At 34.7% G+C, this 21,024-nt stretch overlaps 1 protein-coding gene across 1 annotated transcript; it reads right to left on the reverse strand.

Annotated features, from left to right (window-relative positions):
* Positions 1–2,516: 2,516 nt before the first annotated feature.
* On the reverse strand, positions 2,517–19,784 carry LOC121985998 (nuclear export mediator factor NEMF-like). The gene is made up of 14 exons (XM_042539750.1): positions 19,335–19,784; positions 18,303–18,415; positions 18,126–18,222; positions 17,846–17,970; positions 14,022–14,556; positions 13,613–13,798; positions 12,740–13,033; positions 11,359–11,511; positions 8,793–8,947; positions 7,687–7,792; positions 6,584–7,519; positions 6,402–6,483; positions 4,149–4,505; positions 2,517–3,110 (listed from the first exon to the last, which is right to left on the reverse strand). The coding sequence occupies exons 1-14, from the start codon at positions 19,437–19,439 to the stop codon at positions 2,920–2,922; spliced, it is 3,435 nt and encodes a 1,144-aa protein (XP_042395684.1). The 5' UTR covers positions 19,440–19,784; the 3' UTR covers positions 2,517–2,919.
* Positions 19,785–21,024: the final 1,240 nt, after the last annotated feature.

The following is a 21,024-nucleotide window of genomic DNA, read 5'->3' on the forward strand; positions in this document are numbered from 1 at the left end:
CATCCTCCCAATCAATTTCCACATCAAATCCGCATGATCCCAGCCGTCCAAACCTCGCAACCTGCTCAACCGTCATATCCCAATCAATTGACCAATCGATTGGGGAGGCTTTGATTGATCGACCGATCGATTCAGAGCGCCTCTATGCTCTCGTAGATTTCCTCGGAATTGATTCCAGCTACCTCGCATCTATCATGAGAAAACCTCCCCAATCGATCGACCGATCGATTGGGGAGCACACTGTGCTCTCGTACAAATGTCGATCGACCGATCGATTGGACTGCCCTTACTCATGGGACTTTCCCAATTGATCGATTGGGCTCTAGTTCAACCAATCACTTGATCGATTGACCAACCCTAACTAGATTCACTCAAGCTTAGGGTTCCTATTTCCAACATCCGGTTAATCGTGACTTGTTGGAACTTCTCATTGCCTAGCATCTAGTAATCTTGACTTGCTGGGACTTCGTCACCAAGTGTCCAATCAATCCTTTGACTCACTTGGACTTTTCTCCTCGTGTCAAGTGTCTGGTCAACCTTGACCCACTTGGATTTATCATCTCGTGCCAAGTGTCTGGTTCATCATAACACACTTGGACTTCCAAACACCAAGTATCCCGTCAACCTTGACTCATCTAGATTTCCACATGTCTGGCTTCACTCATCAATACTTCCCTTCTGCCTAGCTTCACTCATTAGGACTTTTCACCTAGCTTCACTCACAAGGATTTTCCTTCTTCCTAGCTTCACTCACTAGGATTTTTCACTTGACTTCACTCACTAAGATTTTCCTTCTGCATAGCTTCACTCACTAAGGGGGCGTTTGGTTAAATGATGGGAATGATTATGGGTATGGGTTTAATAGTAGGGTAGAATGGGAATAGGAATGGAAATGAAACCCATCAAATTATATGGGTTTGGTTGATTCTCATAAATCTAGTAATCATTCTCAAAATGTCATTCTCAAACCCACAATCCAAACACTATCTTTTACTATCATTCCATTCCCTCATTCCCAAACTCATCAACCAAACACCCCCTAAGTCTTTCACCTGGCTTCACTCACCAGTATTTTCCTCACCAAGTGTCCGATCAACACTAACTCACTTGGATTTTCATCTTCTATCAACCTTCTCATTGGACTTGCCCTTTGCTAACCTCTAGTTAGGATTTCCTAGTCAAGTATCCAGTCAACCTTGACCTACTTGACTCTTCTTCATATTAAACTGGTTAACCTTGACCAATCTCCCCAAACAGATAATTATACATACAATCTCTATATATTATCAAAAATCAAAATTCAAACATCCAGACTCAAATTTTAACTAACTCAAACTTAGTCAATCTTGAACTGTGAACCAAATAAAAAAGGAATTTAGGTTCTTGTTCTTATTTTTTTAATGTTCGCTGTACTTTAATTTATATTTTAAAAGAAAAAATTTAAAAGATCCACCCCTCATTATCTACTATCCTTCATTTAATACTTATATAAATGAGTTAATTGAATTGACAATTTGACACCTTCAATACTTTAGTTTTCTCTAATTGTCATTTGTCATCATATTTTCTTTGCTAAAGGCATTGGCATGCAAGAAGACCAAAGTTCTTATCATATGAAACATTTTAATTAGTTCTAATTAAATAATTCCAACAACTTAATCAGATTGTTTAGGAAGAAATTTTGTTTAAGCAATATCTCTTGCCCTCATCGTCATTATGTCATTCAATGCTGGGAGGAGCCAAAGAAAATTTAGTGAAAATTGACGCATGTCTTTGGCCCCTTTTATATAGATTGTTTTTATTATTATTATTTTTAGTTGGCATGTATTCAAACTATCACAACTAATCTTATAGAAATTTTTCATCGGAATAAATAGAAAATGCTTATAACAATTCACCAGTCCAACTTTCTTAAATTAACTGTCTATTAAAAAATTTATTTATTAATTCAATAAAATTAAAACTCGATCTTATTGGATTGCGTCCAGCTGATGCACCCTTCATCCATTTATACTTTACGTTTGTATTTAATCTTATGAAATGTCTTAAGATTTTTAAACTTAATTATTGCTCTAATATTGTCGTTGTTTCGTTTTCCCAGAACATCCTCAGCCCTTAACAGCCCGTGAAAAGAATAAACAAAAAAGATATTTAAAAACTTATAAAAATAATGCATTTATATTAAAAAAAAAAGCAATAATTAATGTTTTACTTTATATAATTAATTATAAGGTTCTCCACTGTTGGATTTGTCAGGGATTTAGTCGCCCCACAAGCACCTGCCTTCCAATTCTGAAATCATGCCAAAAATGTTTGACACTGACTTCGAAATTAATTTCAGGCTAATTTTAGAAACAACTTTTGATGAGAAAATTTATTTGAAATCTTTTACTAGAGTTCATTTTCACCTTAACATTCATGTCCGAGTCAACTTTGGCTCCAGTCATATTGATGTTAGAATCAAGCATCTTTAAATAAATTGATCAACGAGCTGAATTTGAAATCAAGGTACGACATTTACCTTCAAACTGGAAAGCTATAACTGAAAGAAAAATGTCGAACACATTTTAATTTATTTATTTTCAAAAAGAAAAATCCCTTAAATTAGAATTATACACCGAACAATATTTGACGACGTCGGTAATGACAAGTCACAAAACTATCCTTGCTGAGAACTCTTCATTGTTTTCATATCTTCCTTCTTTTGGTTCTGAGTTATTTTGCTCTCTTTAATTTCCAAAAGGGAAACAGGATTTCCAATTTACCTGCGAGGAGACACCTGAGGAATTCCATATCTACCAGAATCTACACATTTTAGGTTTTGTTTGTTGCCTTAGCAGAAGAGGAAATAGAAAAGGATGAGAGAAGGCTGCACCTAACAAGCATTTTCACAGGAAAAATTTCCAACTCTGCTAATTGCTAATTATCCTTGCCAGATCTTTTACCCTTCTTCTGTCTCTGCTTTAGCTGAGTCAAACCTGGTGCTGTAATCTTCACATTGCTTATGATTGCCGCGAACAATTCTGGATCTGTACATGCTTTCATGAGTTCCTTCTCCCGGCTTGTCACCTCTGGCATATGACTAAACAAATTCATTGCAGTTTTGGCAGCTGAAAAAAAAAATCATTTGAAATAATGTTACGAACAAGGTTCTTCAATGAGAAGAAGCAAAGACTGCCGAAAAAAAAAATGTTGAAATATAAACAGTTCACCATAAGAGCATAGCCTACAAAGGAAATGAACAAAGCCACCAGCTACTAATAGGAATTTGTCCATATCTAGAGGGTAAAAGGTTGAAGTGCCATATTACCTTATCACCGGATAGAACACATATCACAAAGTAAAAACACATGAACTAATAGATAGTTGCTATGGAAAATTACAAAAATTGATAATTACGCAAATCTAATAAAAAAAATCTTTCAACAGAAGACGGGAAGGTATGTGGAGGGATCAAAACAAATCTGCAGCTATCCAGCCCAAATTACAACTAGATGCTTCTCGTCATAATTGCCTTTGACTTGAGTAATCCAATTTGGACACCCTCATACCTACATTATTTTACTGTCCATCCATTCACGCTCACCATCTAACTACTTGTCATACTATTGGATAGCTACTAAAGTGAACTGAATAAGTTTCCAGCTCTTAGAGTCTGTCATTATATGTGAAGAATTCTTCTCGAGAGTCAAGTAATAATATTTATGTATCCTTAACCTTAGAGGGCTTTTTTCTATTCTCAAGTTTCAATGTCCTAAATGTGGAACACAAATCAGTAAACATTGAGACAAAGATCCACCATATTGGCTTTTTGTTCCTGCAATGTCCCAACTCAATAGACATACTTTCTTTATGTGACTGTCTTATGGGAACAAAAATAGGTATGTGCATCTTCTAGCAGAAATCGAACGATCTTACATTGTTGATGTGCATGTGTGTATATAAAATAGAAGCTGCTTGTTCTTATATAAAGTTGAACAAAGAGATGATACAGGTATCAGAACCTGCTGTGAATTGCACATAGATATATAATATGGAAATTTGCAATGCACAATGTATTGAGAAGATAAAAGTATAATTAGATACTGCCTGTGCATGAATTACTAAAAAAAATTGCTATCAACAGATGCATTTGAAATCCCAAGTACCTTTGCCTTTTTTAGCAGTTCCTGGGGTTATCTTGACCCGATATTTGTATGTTTGCAGGGCATTGTAAGGTCCACAGACAGGTACAGCATAAAGCAAAATATCACTCGGAAGTGGATTGCCCGTAAAATAATCTAAGTCATTCAATTTCTCTCTCTCTTCTTCACCTATCTCAGGGATGTCATCATCCTCAGTTGCAGCTATGTCGATCTCACCATTGCCTTTATTTGGTACATTTACAGAGTCTCCAGAGACATTGCCATTTGTCTTCTTAGGTTCAACATTATGTTCCTGACAGTCCTTGGAAAGATGACCGGCCTTCTTGCATTTGAAGCATATTTTGGATGAGTTGTTCTCATCTGTATAGCAACAAAGGTTGGTCAAAAGTTAGTCAAGTACCTTAAAATAGACAAGGATATTATATACTCTAGCATGCCTTGCAACTGTTAAATGTTCAGTCATACAGAAGGTTGAAACTTAAAAATAAATGCATATTGATTTGCACAGCTCATTTAGGCACGTTTCCTGCAAAGAAAATAGATAGGCGAAAGCAAAGGGTAAAAAAACTACTGGGAAAAGGATTGAAAATAGTTTTCATCGGACCATTTCCTAGAGGGGAGGAAAAAAAAGAGGAAAACTTATATTTCAAAATTTTTTAAGGAGAAAGAAATGAATGAGTGCATGTTATGGCACCACACTATACGAACCACAGTCAACAGTCAATATTTCAATTACTACTCACATCAACTGATTATGTCAAGCAAGTTTTCAAATCTAAACCAGACCTTATGTCAAATGTCCATACAATCAACAGGAATTTTCTGTTGAACAATAAAAATAGTTTTTGACAAAATGATATACCACAAGCAAAAGCAAATAATAGTACTCGGTGAAAATGGATTGCATATCAAAAACAATGAAGAATAACAAGCTTAGTCTTATTGTTATCTAGAATTCAAAGTTGCATTGGAACTAAAGTGACAACGAAACACAAAGTCGATACAACAACACATAACAAACAATAATTACAATTATTTGTGACCAGAGACATGAATATTTTCCCACAATTGAGCTGTGTTTCACATGACAAAATCCAACTCACAAATTTACAGATTTCAATTTAAATTCAACAGATCGATTCATAATGGGTCAATACAGATATGATCACAGTACATGAGCGGTCAGGTTCAGATTTTATAAGTTGACCCATGATCCATTTGTTAATTTACATAATTTGTAAGTTAAAACTCAAAGATGTTGTTCTTTTAAAATAATATAAATTTATATCAATTCATTTGTACTTTATTATATCATAATTAATATAAATTCGATCAAAAGGATTAGGTCAGATGAACATATTTATCAAACAGGTTGTGTTTGGGATATAAATTAACTTGTTTATTAAATGGATCAACATTGTGTTAGAAATACATGGATCGTAGGTCAATGAAATATGACGTGTTTATGATCCATTAAACTAAATCGCTACCCCTACAATATCTTAAATAAAACAAAGATCATCTTTTAATTTTACCATGCCAAATTTTATTTACCATTCCTTACAATATTAATCTTTATCAACTCAACCACCATTGAACATGTTTATGCATTTTAACCTACTTTATCTTGTTTACAACTGTTGGATTACACCAATATGCCCACAAATTTAGTCTTAGCTTTTTTTCTTTAGTTTGCATTATCTATTGAAATTTCACAAATTACACATAACTGAGGTTTTCTTTGGTCTACCCATATTCCCATCTGACCTAAATTCCTGTCACCTTTCCTACACTAATTTTTTAATGTATTCTTTCTCGGCTAGTCAACACTAAGCATAGAATGTGCTTGATTTAGAAACATACTAAGTTTTCCTTTTAGACTAAGTGAACACAAAGTGTATACAAAAACTCTTGAACTCCCTTTCCATTATAACCTAACAACTTTTATCCTATAAATAACACCTTATCAATCTTGATAAGTACTATGCAAGGATAATACATTGGCTCCTATCATAAATAGTGAAGCAATGGAACTAATTCCCTTGGTAAAAACAAATATAATTTTGGCTCACAGACAACAATATATTGTTATAATATATTAAACAAGAATTAACCAGCAGGCATAAATGAATGGAAAATTGCCAACCACATATAAGTGCAACAAAAGTGAATTACCAAAAAAAAAAACTTGCTGTAGTTAAAACATGGAAAGTTGCATATCATTATAAATTTCATTGATAAAAAAATGTAGATTACCAGTCAAAGATTTATTCAATTTGCCAGTAAAAGTAACAAGTTTTTCTGGCTCCTTTTCCTTTTGCGGTGCTTTTCCAGAAGACTGAACCATCAAGAATTCAAGATTACAGGTATGATAAACAAAAAGTACTGAAAAATGTGAAAAGGATCTCTAAAACTAAGAAAATGTACATTTAACTTACTGCAAGCAAAGCCATGCGGATTCTCCTTTCTTCTTCATCCTGTTCTGCATATTTCTCCTTGATCTTCTTAAGTTTCCCCTTCTGCCCACGAGTAATCTTTGGATTAACTGGCCTCACCTTCTGATTGTCATCTAGTTGTGAATTGGCAGGACTTGTATCATTCTCATTTTCATCAGAGCCCTTTGCTGCATCAGAAGTGTTCTTCTGGCCTTTCTTGAATTTTCTTCTTTCTGCCTTAGATATGTAAGGCTTCTCCCTGCCTATACTCGTTTTAATTTCATTTGTCTGAGACTCAACTATCATTGATCCATGTGTATCAGATACAGCGTTATTACTTGAAAGCTTAGCGGGCTTGAGGCCAAGTGCCTTGTCGATAAGAAGGTCAAGTTGTGAAGAACCAGAAGTGTCAATTCTGTCATCTATATCTGATGGCCTTCCGGCATGGAAGTTTCCTTCTCCAATTTCATCTTGAGAAAAAACCTCAGGTGGATTTGAAGATGTAGCCTCAGTGGTTAAAGTAACAATGGAAGAATCAAATCCAGTGATGGTATCTGTATCCCCATTAGGCTGATGCCTAATTGGATTGAAGTGATTTTCTGTTTCCTTACTTGTATCTTCTACATCAATATCCTGCTCATCAGAGTCAGAATTATCCTGCTCCTTGTGTGATTCCACCTCCATCTCAAGAAGACCCTCCTCCTCTCCTCTGACTCTCCTCTCATTCAAATGCGGTGCCAAGGAGCTCTCATCCAAACGAAACATAATGCCAAAACCCATAACAAGAGGGTGAGGCGGAAGGAAATTTTTCCTACCACGAATCATAAAACTACCTACGGTGAGATACTCTCCAGAGGGAGCCGTCTTACTTACTTGATGTGGATAAACCCACCAGGCACTTGTGACAATTTTTGAGTCCCATGCTTGGCTATGGCAAACCTGTGAGGAATATGTCTTAGAACCTTTGTAGAAGGAAAGCTCCTAAAGCATCATATCTCCAACATTACAACAAAAAATGTTGAACTAACTACTAAGAACCTAATCACAAGAAAGGGCAAAAAGGGGATTACTGGTCTTTGGGCATAAAAAGGTAAGCCTCAACTCACAGTAAAACATCCTGCTTGATTTAATGTCAGAGGTGGTATTGGATTGTCTGGTTTGTGATTCTTGATTACAGTACTAGAAGCTCCATGCAAATCAGCATGCACATACCTATATTGTGATCACGTTAAGAATTGCCCCAGAAAAATAAATAAAAAATTTCTGGAAAGATGCAAGAGATTGAGAACATAAATTAAATGCAAACAGATGTAACTTTCAGAATATCTATACTCAAATTTCACCTTTTAGGTTTTAGATGCTGTAGTCTGGATGATTTAATTAACAAATCACAAAAAGGCATGGAAAATTAATGAGATAAAACACTATCCAGAATCTGACACCTTATTAGATGCATACAGAATTCAAACCATGAGTAAGCACAGGTAGTATTCTTAGAGAGAAGAGATTAACAATCAATGGCAGTTAACATTTTGAGATTAATACTTGCTTGATGGATTATATGCATAGCCAACTCTTTTAACTTAGTTCAACTCTTATAAACTTAGTGTACAAAACACTTTATTTCAATCAATCTAAATAAAAATAAACCAATCAGAAAATAAATATATTCTAATGCTTTGGTTCATGATGGGCCAAATCAATATTAAAACTAGTTTCAATTACGATAGCATACACAATATAATTAAGATAAACTATTATTTGTTGATAATGTGGCAGAGAAGCACATAGCATACCTTCTACCAAATGTTGCACAAGGGCATTCCCTAATTCTTGAAATGTATAGTAAAACTCTAATGTTGATTAGTCTGATTTTTCCATCTAGAAAGTTTCTTGTTTTGGATGTTTCCCATAAAGAGGGGAAAGAAAAATGGCACAATAGCAAGGGATACAAAATGCAAGACTATTTAAGATACTTGTGATTTTCTTTTAAAATAACAAAAAAGGATTATTCAACATAGCATGGCTTTACATTCACTTCTTCTGTATTCCATCTTGAATATTTATAGCACAGGAACAAGAAAAGATATTCCAGTAAGAGCCAAAATCTTAATAAAAGAATTGCCTGATGGATGCATAACCAAATATAACTTAAAACTCTTTTATCAATGTTGACTACAAGCTAGTAGAAGTACGGAACAACTTTACTTACAGGTCTCCCTTAGACATATATCGTTTGACTATCATCTCATTTTGTTGTGCATCACGACCACTTATCACCAAATAATTTTCACTGCTAATAAACCAGTTAAATTTCTCAAACCAATGAACTTTGCGCATGTGAGAGATTGCTGCAACAGTCTTCTCCTGCAAATACACAAACAAGAGTAACCAATTAAATTACAGAGGCCCACTTAAAAGAAGAAATCAAAATTGCAGCCCACCACAAGAAAGTAATTTTGAACTTACATGTAATAAGACATTAGCAAGGATTGTCTCAATCAAACTTTGGCAATTAAGGATAACCCAGATATTTTATAATTTTCAAGGCTTGTGTTAGTATTTATTCACAAAAAAGTCTGAAATTATAGAAAGCAATTTTACAAACAACAAAGTGTCGTGTCATTGTGAAGAGAAAATCATAATGTAATACTAAAAGGGGCATAGGAGCGTGGAAGAAGTCTGTCTTCTTTTTAATTCTTCATTAAAAGGGTAGATCCACATTATATGGACACATGCCCACAAACTAAGGAAATGAGTACCTAAGCATATGATACAAGAAAAAATAAATAGAGAACAATAGTGAGAGAAGTAATAAAGATATCCTATATGCAAGAATTCTATTCTTGATAGAGATATTCCAAAGAATATTCAAGAGATATAGTAGTGCATGCTACAGTGTTGGATAAGCTGGAAATATTCTAGCATTCCCAACAGTCCGCATTAAATTGATGAATGAATATCAGTCATTTCAGATTGCTTGTAATGTCTCTGCAAACTTAATTGTAGATATGCCCTTCCAACATTTCCAACACTCCGCATTAAATTTATGAATGAATATCAGTCATCTCAGATTGCTTGTAATGTCTCTGCAAACTTAATTGTAGATATGCCCTTCAACTTTCTTCAGCTCGAACAATGGGGAACACCTCATTAAGAGAAGGCACCTCTTCTTTTTAAAAGATTTGAAAAACAAACTTGATCGAAGATTGAGTTATGTCCTGCAAGAAAATCACACACGAACTCCTTCCACAAGTGTTTGAGTATCTTTCTTTTTTGGATTCCTATATTGATCCATATCCATCCATAATCTCTTTGTAGAATTGAGATATTCAGTAATAGCTTATTTACCTTGTCCCGTATTTATAATCTTAGTCTTCAAGTACAAGAATTGATCACATTATATGATCACACACCCATAAAGGGCAGCCCGATGCACGAAGCTCCCGCCATACGGGGTCCCGAGGAAGGATCCATTGTACGCAGCTTTACCCTGCTTTTTGCAAGAGGCTATTTCCAGGATTCGAACCCGTGACCTTTTGGTCACAAAGCAGTAACTTTACCATTGCGTCAAGACTCCCCTTCAACACGCCCATAAAGGAATAAAAAGAAAGATAGGAGATAGGAATAGAGAGCAATAAAGGGAGAGAAATTAATAAAAAAAAAAAAATCCTTATATTATGAACTAGGCAACTGACTAGGCGACTAACTAGGATACCTAGCAATTAAATGGTCTCCATTATGCGGTTATCTTAAAAAGTGAACCCAGAGAGCCACCTGGGCCTCTTAGGTGGTCTAGGCAAATTGCCTAAGCGATCTCAGAAGGTTCATTACACAAAAATGGTTTATTTTCAGTAAATAGCTCAAATAAAATAATAAACCCTAATTACACAATATACCAACCACACTTGATTATAAGAAAACAAAGAGAGTGCTAAAAGGAATTTACTGAGAATTTTTATATAATGAAGTTATTTGATTATAACATAATAATATTATCAACATTTTGATATTGTATCTTGAGACTAATTATAAAGTCGACTGCTATGTTATATTGTTATATGCCTTTCTTGAAATGTGTCATTACATGGCATATTCGTACATATTTATTGGGCTATATATTTGCTTCATTGCAATGTGAAAAATGAAGTTTTATATAATGTTGTTATGTGTTTATTTTCAATTATCTACTTCTTAATTTGTAATTGTTAATCTTGCTTTGATTAATTCATACACTTTATTGGATTAATATTTTTTATTTAATATCATTTCAATGCCAACTGCTTAGGTGCTATGCAGTGACCTGACTGAAATCATCATTTAAACCCTTGTATACAATTATTCCTATGGATAATAGAGATATCCCAAAGAAAGCATACGACCAATCAGTTTCCTAGATATTGATAATTCACTAAATGCCAAATGAGATTGTTGTGCTGTCCAGCAAGTTGCTCAATATAAATAATAGCTGTAGAATTTTCTTGCTAAAAGTTTCATAAACAAGAAATTAGCAAGAGACAGCTACAATTCACAGTCTCACAGATAAGTCATGCTGATCAATTTGTAAGCATCCTAAGCATGTAAATTCCAATTTCTATCACAAGTTAACCCCTAAATTTATTTGAGGTATCACAACTGTAAGATTAGATATGTGAACCAATTAAAACAAAACATTAAAACATATAGAAAAGAACAAAAGCTCTGACATGAATCTGTGAAAGTTCATCCCATGTAGGCATGTATACACAGATCAGCTATAGGGCATAGAATATATATACCTGAGCAAGTTGAAGTTTAGTTTTCTTCTCAGCAGCTTTGAAAGCCTTCTCGTGTGCTTTAACAGTTTTGTCCTGCTTATTTTCCTGTCGTTTCTTCAATTCATACCAGCGACGAGCATTGGCATGTGCAGAAAGAGCCAAATCAACCTCAACCTGGAAAAAATGCCATCAACAAAATTTTTACAATGCTTGTCCTAGATATCTCTGGCCACAAAGAGCCTAAGCAAAAGACCAAAAGAAATATTGCATGAAAGCATACAAGAAAGCATATACGTGATTACTAATATATTTCATGGTAAAGAAGTTCCAGTCTTCATTGTGTGTTAAACTTTAGCTCTCACAAATCCACATCTGAAGTTATTTTCTCCTTTCAATTGCTAAAATCATATTTCCATACATATTTTTTCTCAAATTTCCTTTTCATGGATGCTTTATTGGAAAAATCATCAGAAGACACTCATCTGATGTACCAATTCTGAAAATCAAATATTGTCCAATAATCATGATCAAATAAAATACATCTACAAAGTATTTTCTATAATATATTTACAAGTATTTCCCAATTAGCCAAATATTGGGAAGAACATATCCATAACATATTAGTGAAAATGGTCCAAAGTCAACTTTATCTCATTACTCATATTTGGTATTGTTTGAAATAACCAACCACTCAAGGGAAACACACATAACCCTAATCTAGTGTTTGGTTGGTATTGGACTGAATCAACTACGATGCTATGGCCTGAGCATGGAAAACAAGCTACTACGTAGCCACCTATAAGGCTAAAAACAAGTGATCTATATGTCTTGCATTCTCAGAGCCCATCAAATCTTTTGTAACTCAAACTAACTACAATGAATATTATGATCAGAAAAAGAAATTAAATGAATACATACTTTACACAAGTATAAGATACTCAGACTGACACCACCTCAATCTGTGAAAATATTTTCAGTCCAGACAGCCACCAAACCAAAAACAGGAATGAGATTTATGCAAACAATGTCTTTGATGTTTTATTATGATGCTATATGCTTGATTCTTGTTCCATCAAAGTTTACTTCAAACTGCCAGCCACCAGGACACGTGTGTTAGTTGCTTAACAGTTATTTCTTCCTTGACTAAAGACACTGCACATGCATATAGATGCATCACCAAAATATCAAAATAATTAAATGCATACAAACCTTCAAGATTAAACATAGAAGATATATAGCCATGCTAATTGTTCAAAAGCTAAAATATTTAGCAAGCAATCATACTGGTAAGCATAGAAAATCAGTAATGCCACACAACCAGGAGAACAGGATGATATTTTGAAGTTATAGTAGGAATTTTCCATATGCAAAAAGTGCATTGATCTTGTTCTTCCACTAATACCTTCTCAACCGGGGCAGTTTTCTCATCATCATCCATTTCATCGAGGTTGTTACTTAATAGCAAAGTAATACAATTTCTATCAAGATAAAGCTTGTCAATTAAACCAGCTACAGGATTTCCTGATTTTCTCTCTTCTTTCACCATACGAGCAAGGTCCTCCCAGCTCATCCCATTTGCAAGTGCAACACGAACAGCCAATATGGCTGCATCCACATCTTCCAAGTTATACTCGATCAATTCAGCCATTCTGATTGAGTAATCAACTTCCTTCTTTAGAGCATGAACACGGTTTTCCTGCATTTAAATAACAAACTGAAAAAGTAACTACCAAAAAAATGTATGGTTTTTAATAATGTTTTGCAGATATTTGCAAGAAAAAAATAGAATAATCGATGATATGTACAGAGTGGCAACTTGACCAGATTAAAAACTAGGACAGAATCATAATATGTGAAGTCACTGCATCACAACTACTATGCACTATCTTAATAAGTACAGACGTTGCAAGTACTAACGAGAATAAAAGGCAGTAGAAAATAAAAAAAAGCAATGAGTGACTTCTGATTCTAAATTTAAACTCACTCTCCTATTAGCAGAAGCAGCCAAGACTTTTGGGAATGTGCAAATACAATCTGGCAACAAATTATAATACAAAAGGTGCATAGTTTTCCTCAACAAGCATGACTAATCCTATCCTTTTGTGTATGATTTTCTATGGGTGCTGGAAAACATTGCTCCATCAGATCTGTGCATGTTTCTGTCATAAGTTGATTAAGTTCTCTTGAAAGTGTTATATTGATAACCATACAAGAATGCAATGACGCAACTTTCAGAAATGCAAATTCATTCTTAAAGAATTTACATATTTAGAACCTGATCCAAGCGAATCTTATCAAGCTTTTGCATAGCTGATTCTTCTTTTGCTTTCCGCTGTTGTTCAGAGCGTTGACTTTCAATTTTACTGTAGAACTCATCTAGGGCATAATCAAATGCATCAAACTTTATGCATTCCCTTGATTTAAATTGGTTCAATAAAAGAGGACAAAATTCATCATAGATCTGTACACACAAAAAACAAATACATTCAGCTTCAAAGAAAAACAAAATTAGTGCAGAAACAAACAAATGTATCAATAGGCCACTAGTCAATACATAAACTGATTATCTTAATCATGGATTAGATAATTGAACAAAAGATCATAAAGCTTAACGAGTACACCTATTGATGCACATCTTTGCAATCAAGAAAAGCATATGTTTTCCCTATGCAATCTTGTTTTACCTTGTCCACTTTAAGTTCTGATGTAACTACATGCTCCTTCTTCCCAGTACCTTTATTCTGCATCAAAATGTATCCCTCTGGAATGGTAGGACCAGATATAACATCCTCAAGCCAGTCCTCAAACCTTGTGACAGCTTGAGCCAAAATCTCAAAATTTTCATCACTAATTTTGACATTGGTATTTTCCCCAACTTTCACATTAGGAAGAAGACCAGCATCCAATATTATATGCTCAGATAGTGCAGGCCCATAGCTCAGTGCCTCACCAAGGATGGACTTTAATGTAGTTTTGTTTGGCTGTTTTTTCCTATTGGTTTCCTGAGCTGAGGGAGGTATGGTCATGCTTTTACCATCACCACCATCTTCAGATCTGTCATGTACGACCTCAATAGCCTCAGAGGAATTGCTTTCATTGGCCGGATCAGAACAAGCAAGTGCAGATTTCAATTTCATTAGATTAGTTCTTTCAAATACACGACAAGCTTCGATTGGGTAGCGATGGCGTGACATTATTGCCAACCCCTTATCATCATCTCTGCAATATGACATAATTAGCATTTTGAAATAAAGTATATATTAACCAGTTCTTTTGTAATTCAAATACTGTCACACGGCACTTCAAAAGAAATATAAATTAGTTCTGCCAGGTGATCGGTAATCAATTTGGATTCATGTCTTCACATTTAAACTAATAAGTCAACTTTGAAAAGAGTGATATGAAAGAGATCAAGGAAACCAAGGTGATCGGTAATCAATTTGGATTCATGTCTAAAAGTTCAACGATATAAGTTATACATTTTCTCACACAACCGATGAAAAATATTGGAAAAAGAAGCAACACTTACCCATGGTATTCATTAGCCTATAAAAAAATAAAAATTTATGACAATCCTAAGGCCAATTATATGAAGAATTCTAGAAAAGACCGATGTTAGCATAACATATTTAAAATAATTAAGAACATGAATGAGGATATAATTACAAATGTGAAGACTCCAAACGGATTAACTGAAGTATTTCCTATAAAGATAGGAGCTCTAAGTCCATACCTTTTAATAGATGAACTCAATGGGCACATCTAAGACATGTTAGCATGGTGCATTTTATTTGCAAATATTGCTTTAGTCGATGAGACACGTGAAAGAGTAAATGTTAAGCTTGTATCTTTGATGGGAAACACTGGAAGTCAAAGGTTTTAAATTTAGTAGAGTATAATATGAAATTTAAGTTTAGTAGTATTAGACGTAGCAAGACAATTGTTAAGCTAGACAAGTGAGCTTTAAATATCCAAGATCATTTTTGTAAAAGAATAGAGGAATTAATAAAGATGTTTTAAATAGGATACAAGCAAGATGGTTGATATCAACTGTTATAGGCAAGGTTTAAAATCTCGACCCGTGCCGAGATTTCGGTCCTAAATCAAAACGACATGATTTTGGTATCGTATCGTGTCTTGCCAATACGGTTTCAATATTTTTTTATTTATATATAGTAATTATTAGATAAATATATTTATTATGTATAATTTAAAAATAAGTTGTATATTGATTTTATATAAGTTCTCCATTATTAAACAACTTAATATTATTAGAAAAAATAATTAAATGTAATTTTCTTTAAATAAAATTGATCTATCAATAACTCAAATTAAAATTGATACATTATAATATGTTACCTTACTAATACTAAAAGGAGTGGCGTGAATCAGATTGAAGCATTAATTCTTGTAATATTTAGCTTAGGTAACCTTTATATATCCAGATTAAATAATCATAAAGGGGCAGCCCAGTGCACGAAGCTCCCGCCATGCAGGGTCCCGGGGAAGGATCCATTGTACGCAACCTTACCCTGCTTTTTGCAAGAGGTTGTTTCCAGGATTCGAACCCGTGACCTTTTGGTCACAAAGCAACAACTTTACCAATGCGCCAAGGATCCCCTTCCAGATTAAATAATCATAATTATATAAATTAATACAAAATACTATTTTATATATAATAATTATATAAATTAACTATTTATTAATTTAATTAATTAATAATTTAAATAATATATATTTAAATAGTAAAAAAAATTAGAATATCAATTAAACATTAAAACAGTAAAAAAAATACAAAATAATTTTAAAATTATCAAAATATAAATTTGATTTATTATAATTTTTATAAAAAAAAAATAAAAATTTTAATAAAATTTAAAACATTAAAAACAATTTCAGAATATTATTTAATAAAATTTATTAATTTTTTAAAAAATTTAAATATATTTTTTACATCCTATTATAATAATTTAATTAAGGTTTATAAAAGCCTTTTTAAAATATCATACTTAAGTAGGAATTGTTTGATTTATTTAAATTGTAATATTAATTTTGTACAATAACGCCCCCGGAAGGGGAGCCTTGACGCAACGGTAAAGTTGTTGCTTTGTAACCAAAAGATCACGGGTTCGAATCCTGAAACAGCCTCTTGCAAAAAGTACGGTAAAGCTGCGTACAATATATCCTTCCTCGGGCCCCGCATAGCGGGAGCTTTGTGCACTGGGCTGCCTTTTTTTTTTACAATAACGCCCCCACGCCCCATGCCTGATGCTGCCAACGCCCCACACGCGTGTCACCTCCGACGCCCCGTGGGCGCATCCGATGGTCCTAGAGGTGTTCGACAACATCGGAAGCGTCCGGCGACGCTTTCTGCTCCTCCAAAAATGACGCATCACGATGCCTCCGGCGCCCGCGATGCTTTAGGCACCCCACGATGCCTCTGGCGGCACCGAAAGCGTTCGACAAAACATCCCTGCTGCTCGAGACACGTGCGCGTGATGTGCCAGTTTTGCTTCCCCGGCGGAACGGTAAAAACTGTCTGTGTCGGGCGGCACAAAATGCCATTTCAATTGCTAGTTATAGGTAGCTCTAAAACTTAAAGGAAAATTTTAGAGTTAAACCTTCTATATTACATGGAGTTGAATGTTGGACTATCAAGTAAGGACACGAGCAAAAAATGAGTGTCGCGGAGATGAGAATGTTAAGGTGGATGCAAGAACATTAGAGAAAAAGTCAAGGTTGCCCTTATTGAGGGAAAACTCTGAAAAATGCATTTAAAATAGTATGAATACATACTTAGGCGTCCAATGTGAGACCATGACAAATAATCACATTAATAGAGGATGAAGGAGACGAAAGAAGGCTTGTTTAGCAATAATAAGCCAAGATAAAAATCAGTAAATATAGAGTAGGATATAGTAGGGGAATTGAGCCCAATAGCATAGGAGGATTCATATACTTACCCCACATATTGGGATAAAGGCTTGGTGGATAACACCATATCAAAATTGTACCATCCCAATAGAAGATCAAAAACATTGACATTGCATTAGATTTAAACCTTAGTCGTGACACATTTGATGTATACACTTGAGATTTACCATGTCAACCATATACTAATGTAGTAGAATGTGTTTCATTCCTCAAGGCATATTACAAGACCTCTTCTATTGTCTCACATTCTCATGAATGTTCCCTTGAAATAAATGAAATTTATTTTTCTCCAATCAGATATTAAAAATTACTTATCATGATTCACTTATGCGGTGATGTAGAATTGTAAATAGTGAATATGGTTAAGACATTCAATCATCTAAATATTTTGATGGATGTGACTACAAAGAAACCAAGTACTAGCATAAAAGTACAAAATTGGCAAAGTCAATCATCTAAATATTTTGATGGAAGTAACTACAAAGAAAACCAAAACTAACATAAAATTTAAAAAAAAAAAATGTGCTGAACATTAGCAAAATTTTTCAAAATTGCATTTCTTGAAGTGCAGTACCTGTGTGAACGGAGAAGTGTCAATACAGTAAATTCTGAATCCGTGAGAAGAATATTTCCTTGGGCATACAGCTCCAGAATAACAAAATGAGCATTATTTCCTAATCCAAACTGAAAAAGAACAATCTGCAAATAAAGCAATAATGGGGTTGTCAAAGTTCCGTCCAGCAATCAATTAATGTTAAACACCTTACAGAAGACCTATGATAGGGTGGTATATGTTAAAATAAGGTAAACAGATAATTGCTTATATGTCAAAGTGAACTATAACAAATAATTACACGATCATATCCAAGTTGTCGAACATCTTCAAGTCTTCTTGTCCGTATGTGTCTCCGTAATTTTAGAGTAAACCCAGATGGAGTTATATTTTTGTCCCTATAAATGCCAAAAGAAGTTGATGAGAAAACTGCATTGCTTAAGCAAGCAACTGTAGAATGAAAAATAAATAGCCTCACCGGACATATTGAGTAGTATGCAGCCTTACACCACTTTCCATCAACAATAAAACCTTTTCACTCTCCCCTGACTCAGTTATTCCACTGCTATTCATCATCTTGAAGAGATAAGTCTACAAATGAAGATTCATTTGCATTACATGAAGAAAGAGAACAGAAAAATAAAGTTTAAGTACATCCAAAAAAGAAAAGTAGAGCCTTAGCAATATAACAAACAGACAGTTCTGCAACAAAATGCATGATAAGAATGCTAGATAGCGAAACCTTTGTGCCAAGTTTTACTGCAGATCTCAAGTAGAGAAATACTTGAGATTTATAAGAATTCCGGTCCTTGGAGATCACAATTACAAAGTAAAGATGCTATGTTTAATTTCAAGTTGTCAGTTCATGTCTGCAAGTCTGTTGAGCTTAAGTTACAACCTACAACAGTTCAAGGAATTTTGTGTAATTTTTTGGTGATGCAATGAAATGAGCTCCAAAACTCTTTTCAGACTTTAATTCCTCCACCAATACATCTCGTCTCTATAGATATAGTATTGATTGTATTGGAACTTCAAGAATCATGCCTGAAAGCCAACTGAATACAGAATAACAAACCAAACAACACATACAAAGAGAACCAAATCTGAACTTAATACAAGCATTCACGGTACACTTATGTCTAGCAATTACCAACAAAAAGTTATAACAGAACTTTCTTTTGACGGACTACCTGATAATATGTATCATTCAGTTACAGTCAAGTAACATGACAATAGTAACTACGAAGGGAAATATTTTGAGAAGTACAAAGCATAAGTTGAAGATTCGTTTTTTCCTTAAATTTTCAGTAACAATAGATGCAGACTATTGAAAACCGAATGTGGTTTACCGTCAAATTGAACGGTATAAAGATTCAAGTTTTAAAAGATCAAGGAAGAAGAGAGATCGTACCAGAGACGAACAGGTGCAGAATCGATAGCAAATCGCAATACGTGCAAACAATGTAGTGGATATATTGGCAAAAACATTACATTGGGTTATGTCCGCTACCTTAGGAGAGATATCGTAGACGTTGGCGCAACGCATTCCGATGAGCTTGCGTAGGCACTTCACCTCGCCGGCCACATCGGCCGTGTTCATCCGAACCTTCACCATCTGCCCTTATCGGCAAATACCCTTTTTTTTATTTTCGCCTCTTCTTTCCTTTGTACTGTCCTCTAGCTACTTTGCAGCTTCGTCCTTCGACTCTTCTAAAAGATTCTGAAGATGATTTCAGTCTCTCAGGCGCTGTGGTTCGATATTGAACTCCCGCTCTCCGCCCACGTCCCCCGCCTCGATTTGAGTCGTTGATGGCCGGCGCCTCCTTTCAAGGACGGAGGAAGAAGACGAGGGCCAGTAAACGAATTAGGGTTTACCGTCTTCCTATTTTGCCGATACCCGAGATCTCCTACGGTCGTCGATGTTCAACCCGCGTCACCGCATCACAGGATGCAACAAGACGCGCTCGACGCAGAGTTGTGATGGGTGTAGAAATTGCAATCGGGCCCGGCCAGGCCCGGTCCCACAATCCATGCTAGGACCTAGGGATGGCAATTTCATCCGAACCCGATGGAGAATCCGACATCCGACCCGAATGGAGGAGGGTATGGAGGGACTATCAATACCCGATACCCGACCCGAATACCCGATTAAATAATATATATACATATATTAAAGAAAAATTTCTTTTTCTAAAATCAACTTATTATTTTTTTGTTGATATTAGTAGGCCTATATAGATGTTTAATCTATTTTTTTAATTACATATATATATTTTAATAGGATGTTAATTTTAATATATTTTTGTTGAATGATAATAGCTCGATAGAAAGATGAAAAATTACACGTATAGAATATATTCGGTCCTTTAATGGGTATGGGTATACCCATTGGATATCCTATACCCGATGGTTATGAGTACGGAGGATATAGAATCCGACTCGAATCCGATCCATTGTCATCCCTACTAGGACCGCAGTCGGCGTCCAACTCCGTCACGAGCCTGAATTTGTCAGGTTTAGTTGATCAGACATTTTAATATAAGATACTAATTATTAATACTTTAAAAATAATACTTATTTTAAAAATGTTATCACTAGTTTTATTATCAAAGTCATATCAAGGCTATTTTAATAATCATAGGCATTTTAATTACTTAAATTAGTGGTTGATAGTTATTCAATAATTTTATAACTTTTATATCATGAATTAGTAAATTCTTGACAATAATTTAGTAACTATTTGTTGATTGTTTCGATTTACGATCGATGAAGATGGACAGATGATGAGATGATATGTACGTTGATACGGATGTTATGAGTGGACCCAGAGGTGATGTGGCACTCAAAATTAAGGTGAGATAACGGTTAAAGTCAAAATGAGATAACAACCAGAATAACATCCTCATCAGGGCTTAGCTCCTCACTCAGTGCTAAGGCTTACGATATAAGGACAGTCAACCCCAAAATTGGTCAAACTTGAAGGATCTAGTGCTCCATTTGTAAACAATCGGCCAACACAAAGGTTAGTCGAAATTATGACTCGTACTACATAACTCTGTTATATGGCCGGTCAGCTCATAGGCTGACCAAGCTCATATAAGCTTAGTATTCGCTAAGTCTCTCAATATATGGTAGGGCAGCCCCTGAGTTGGTCGAGCATATGAGATACAACTCCCCACTACTATATAGCATATTCTCTC

The sequence above is a fragment of the Zingiber officinale genome, chromosome 5B, assembly GCF_018446385.1.
Source record: "Zingiber officinale cultivar Zhangliang chromosome 5B, Zo_v1.1, whole genome shotgun sequence".
Lineage (NCBI taxonomy): Eukaryota > Viridiplantae > Streptophyta > Magnoliopsida > Zingiberales > Zingiberaceae > Zingiber > Zingiber officinale.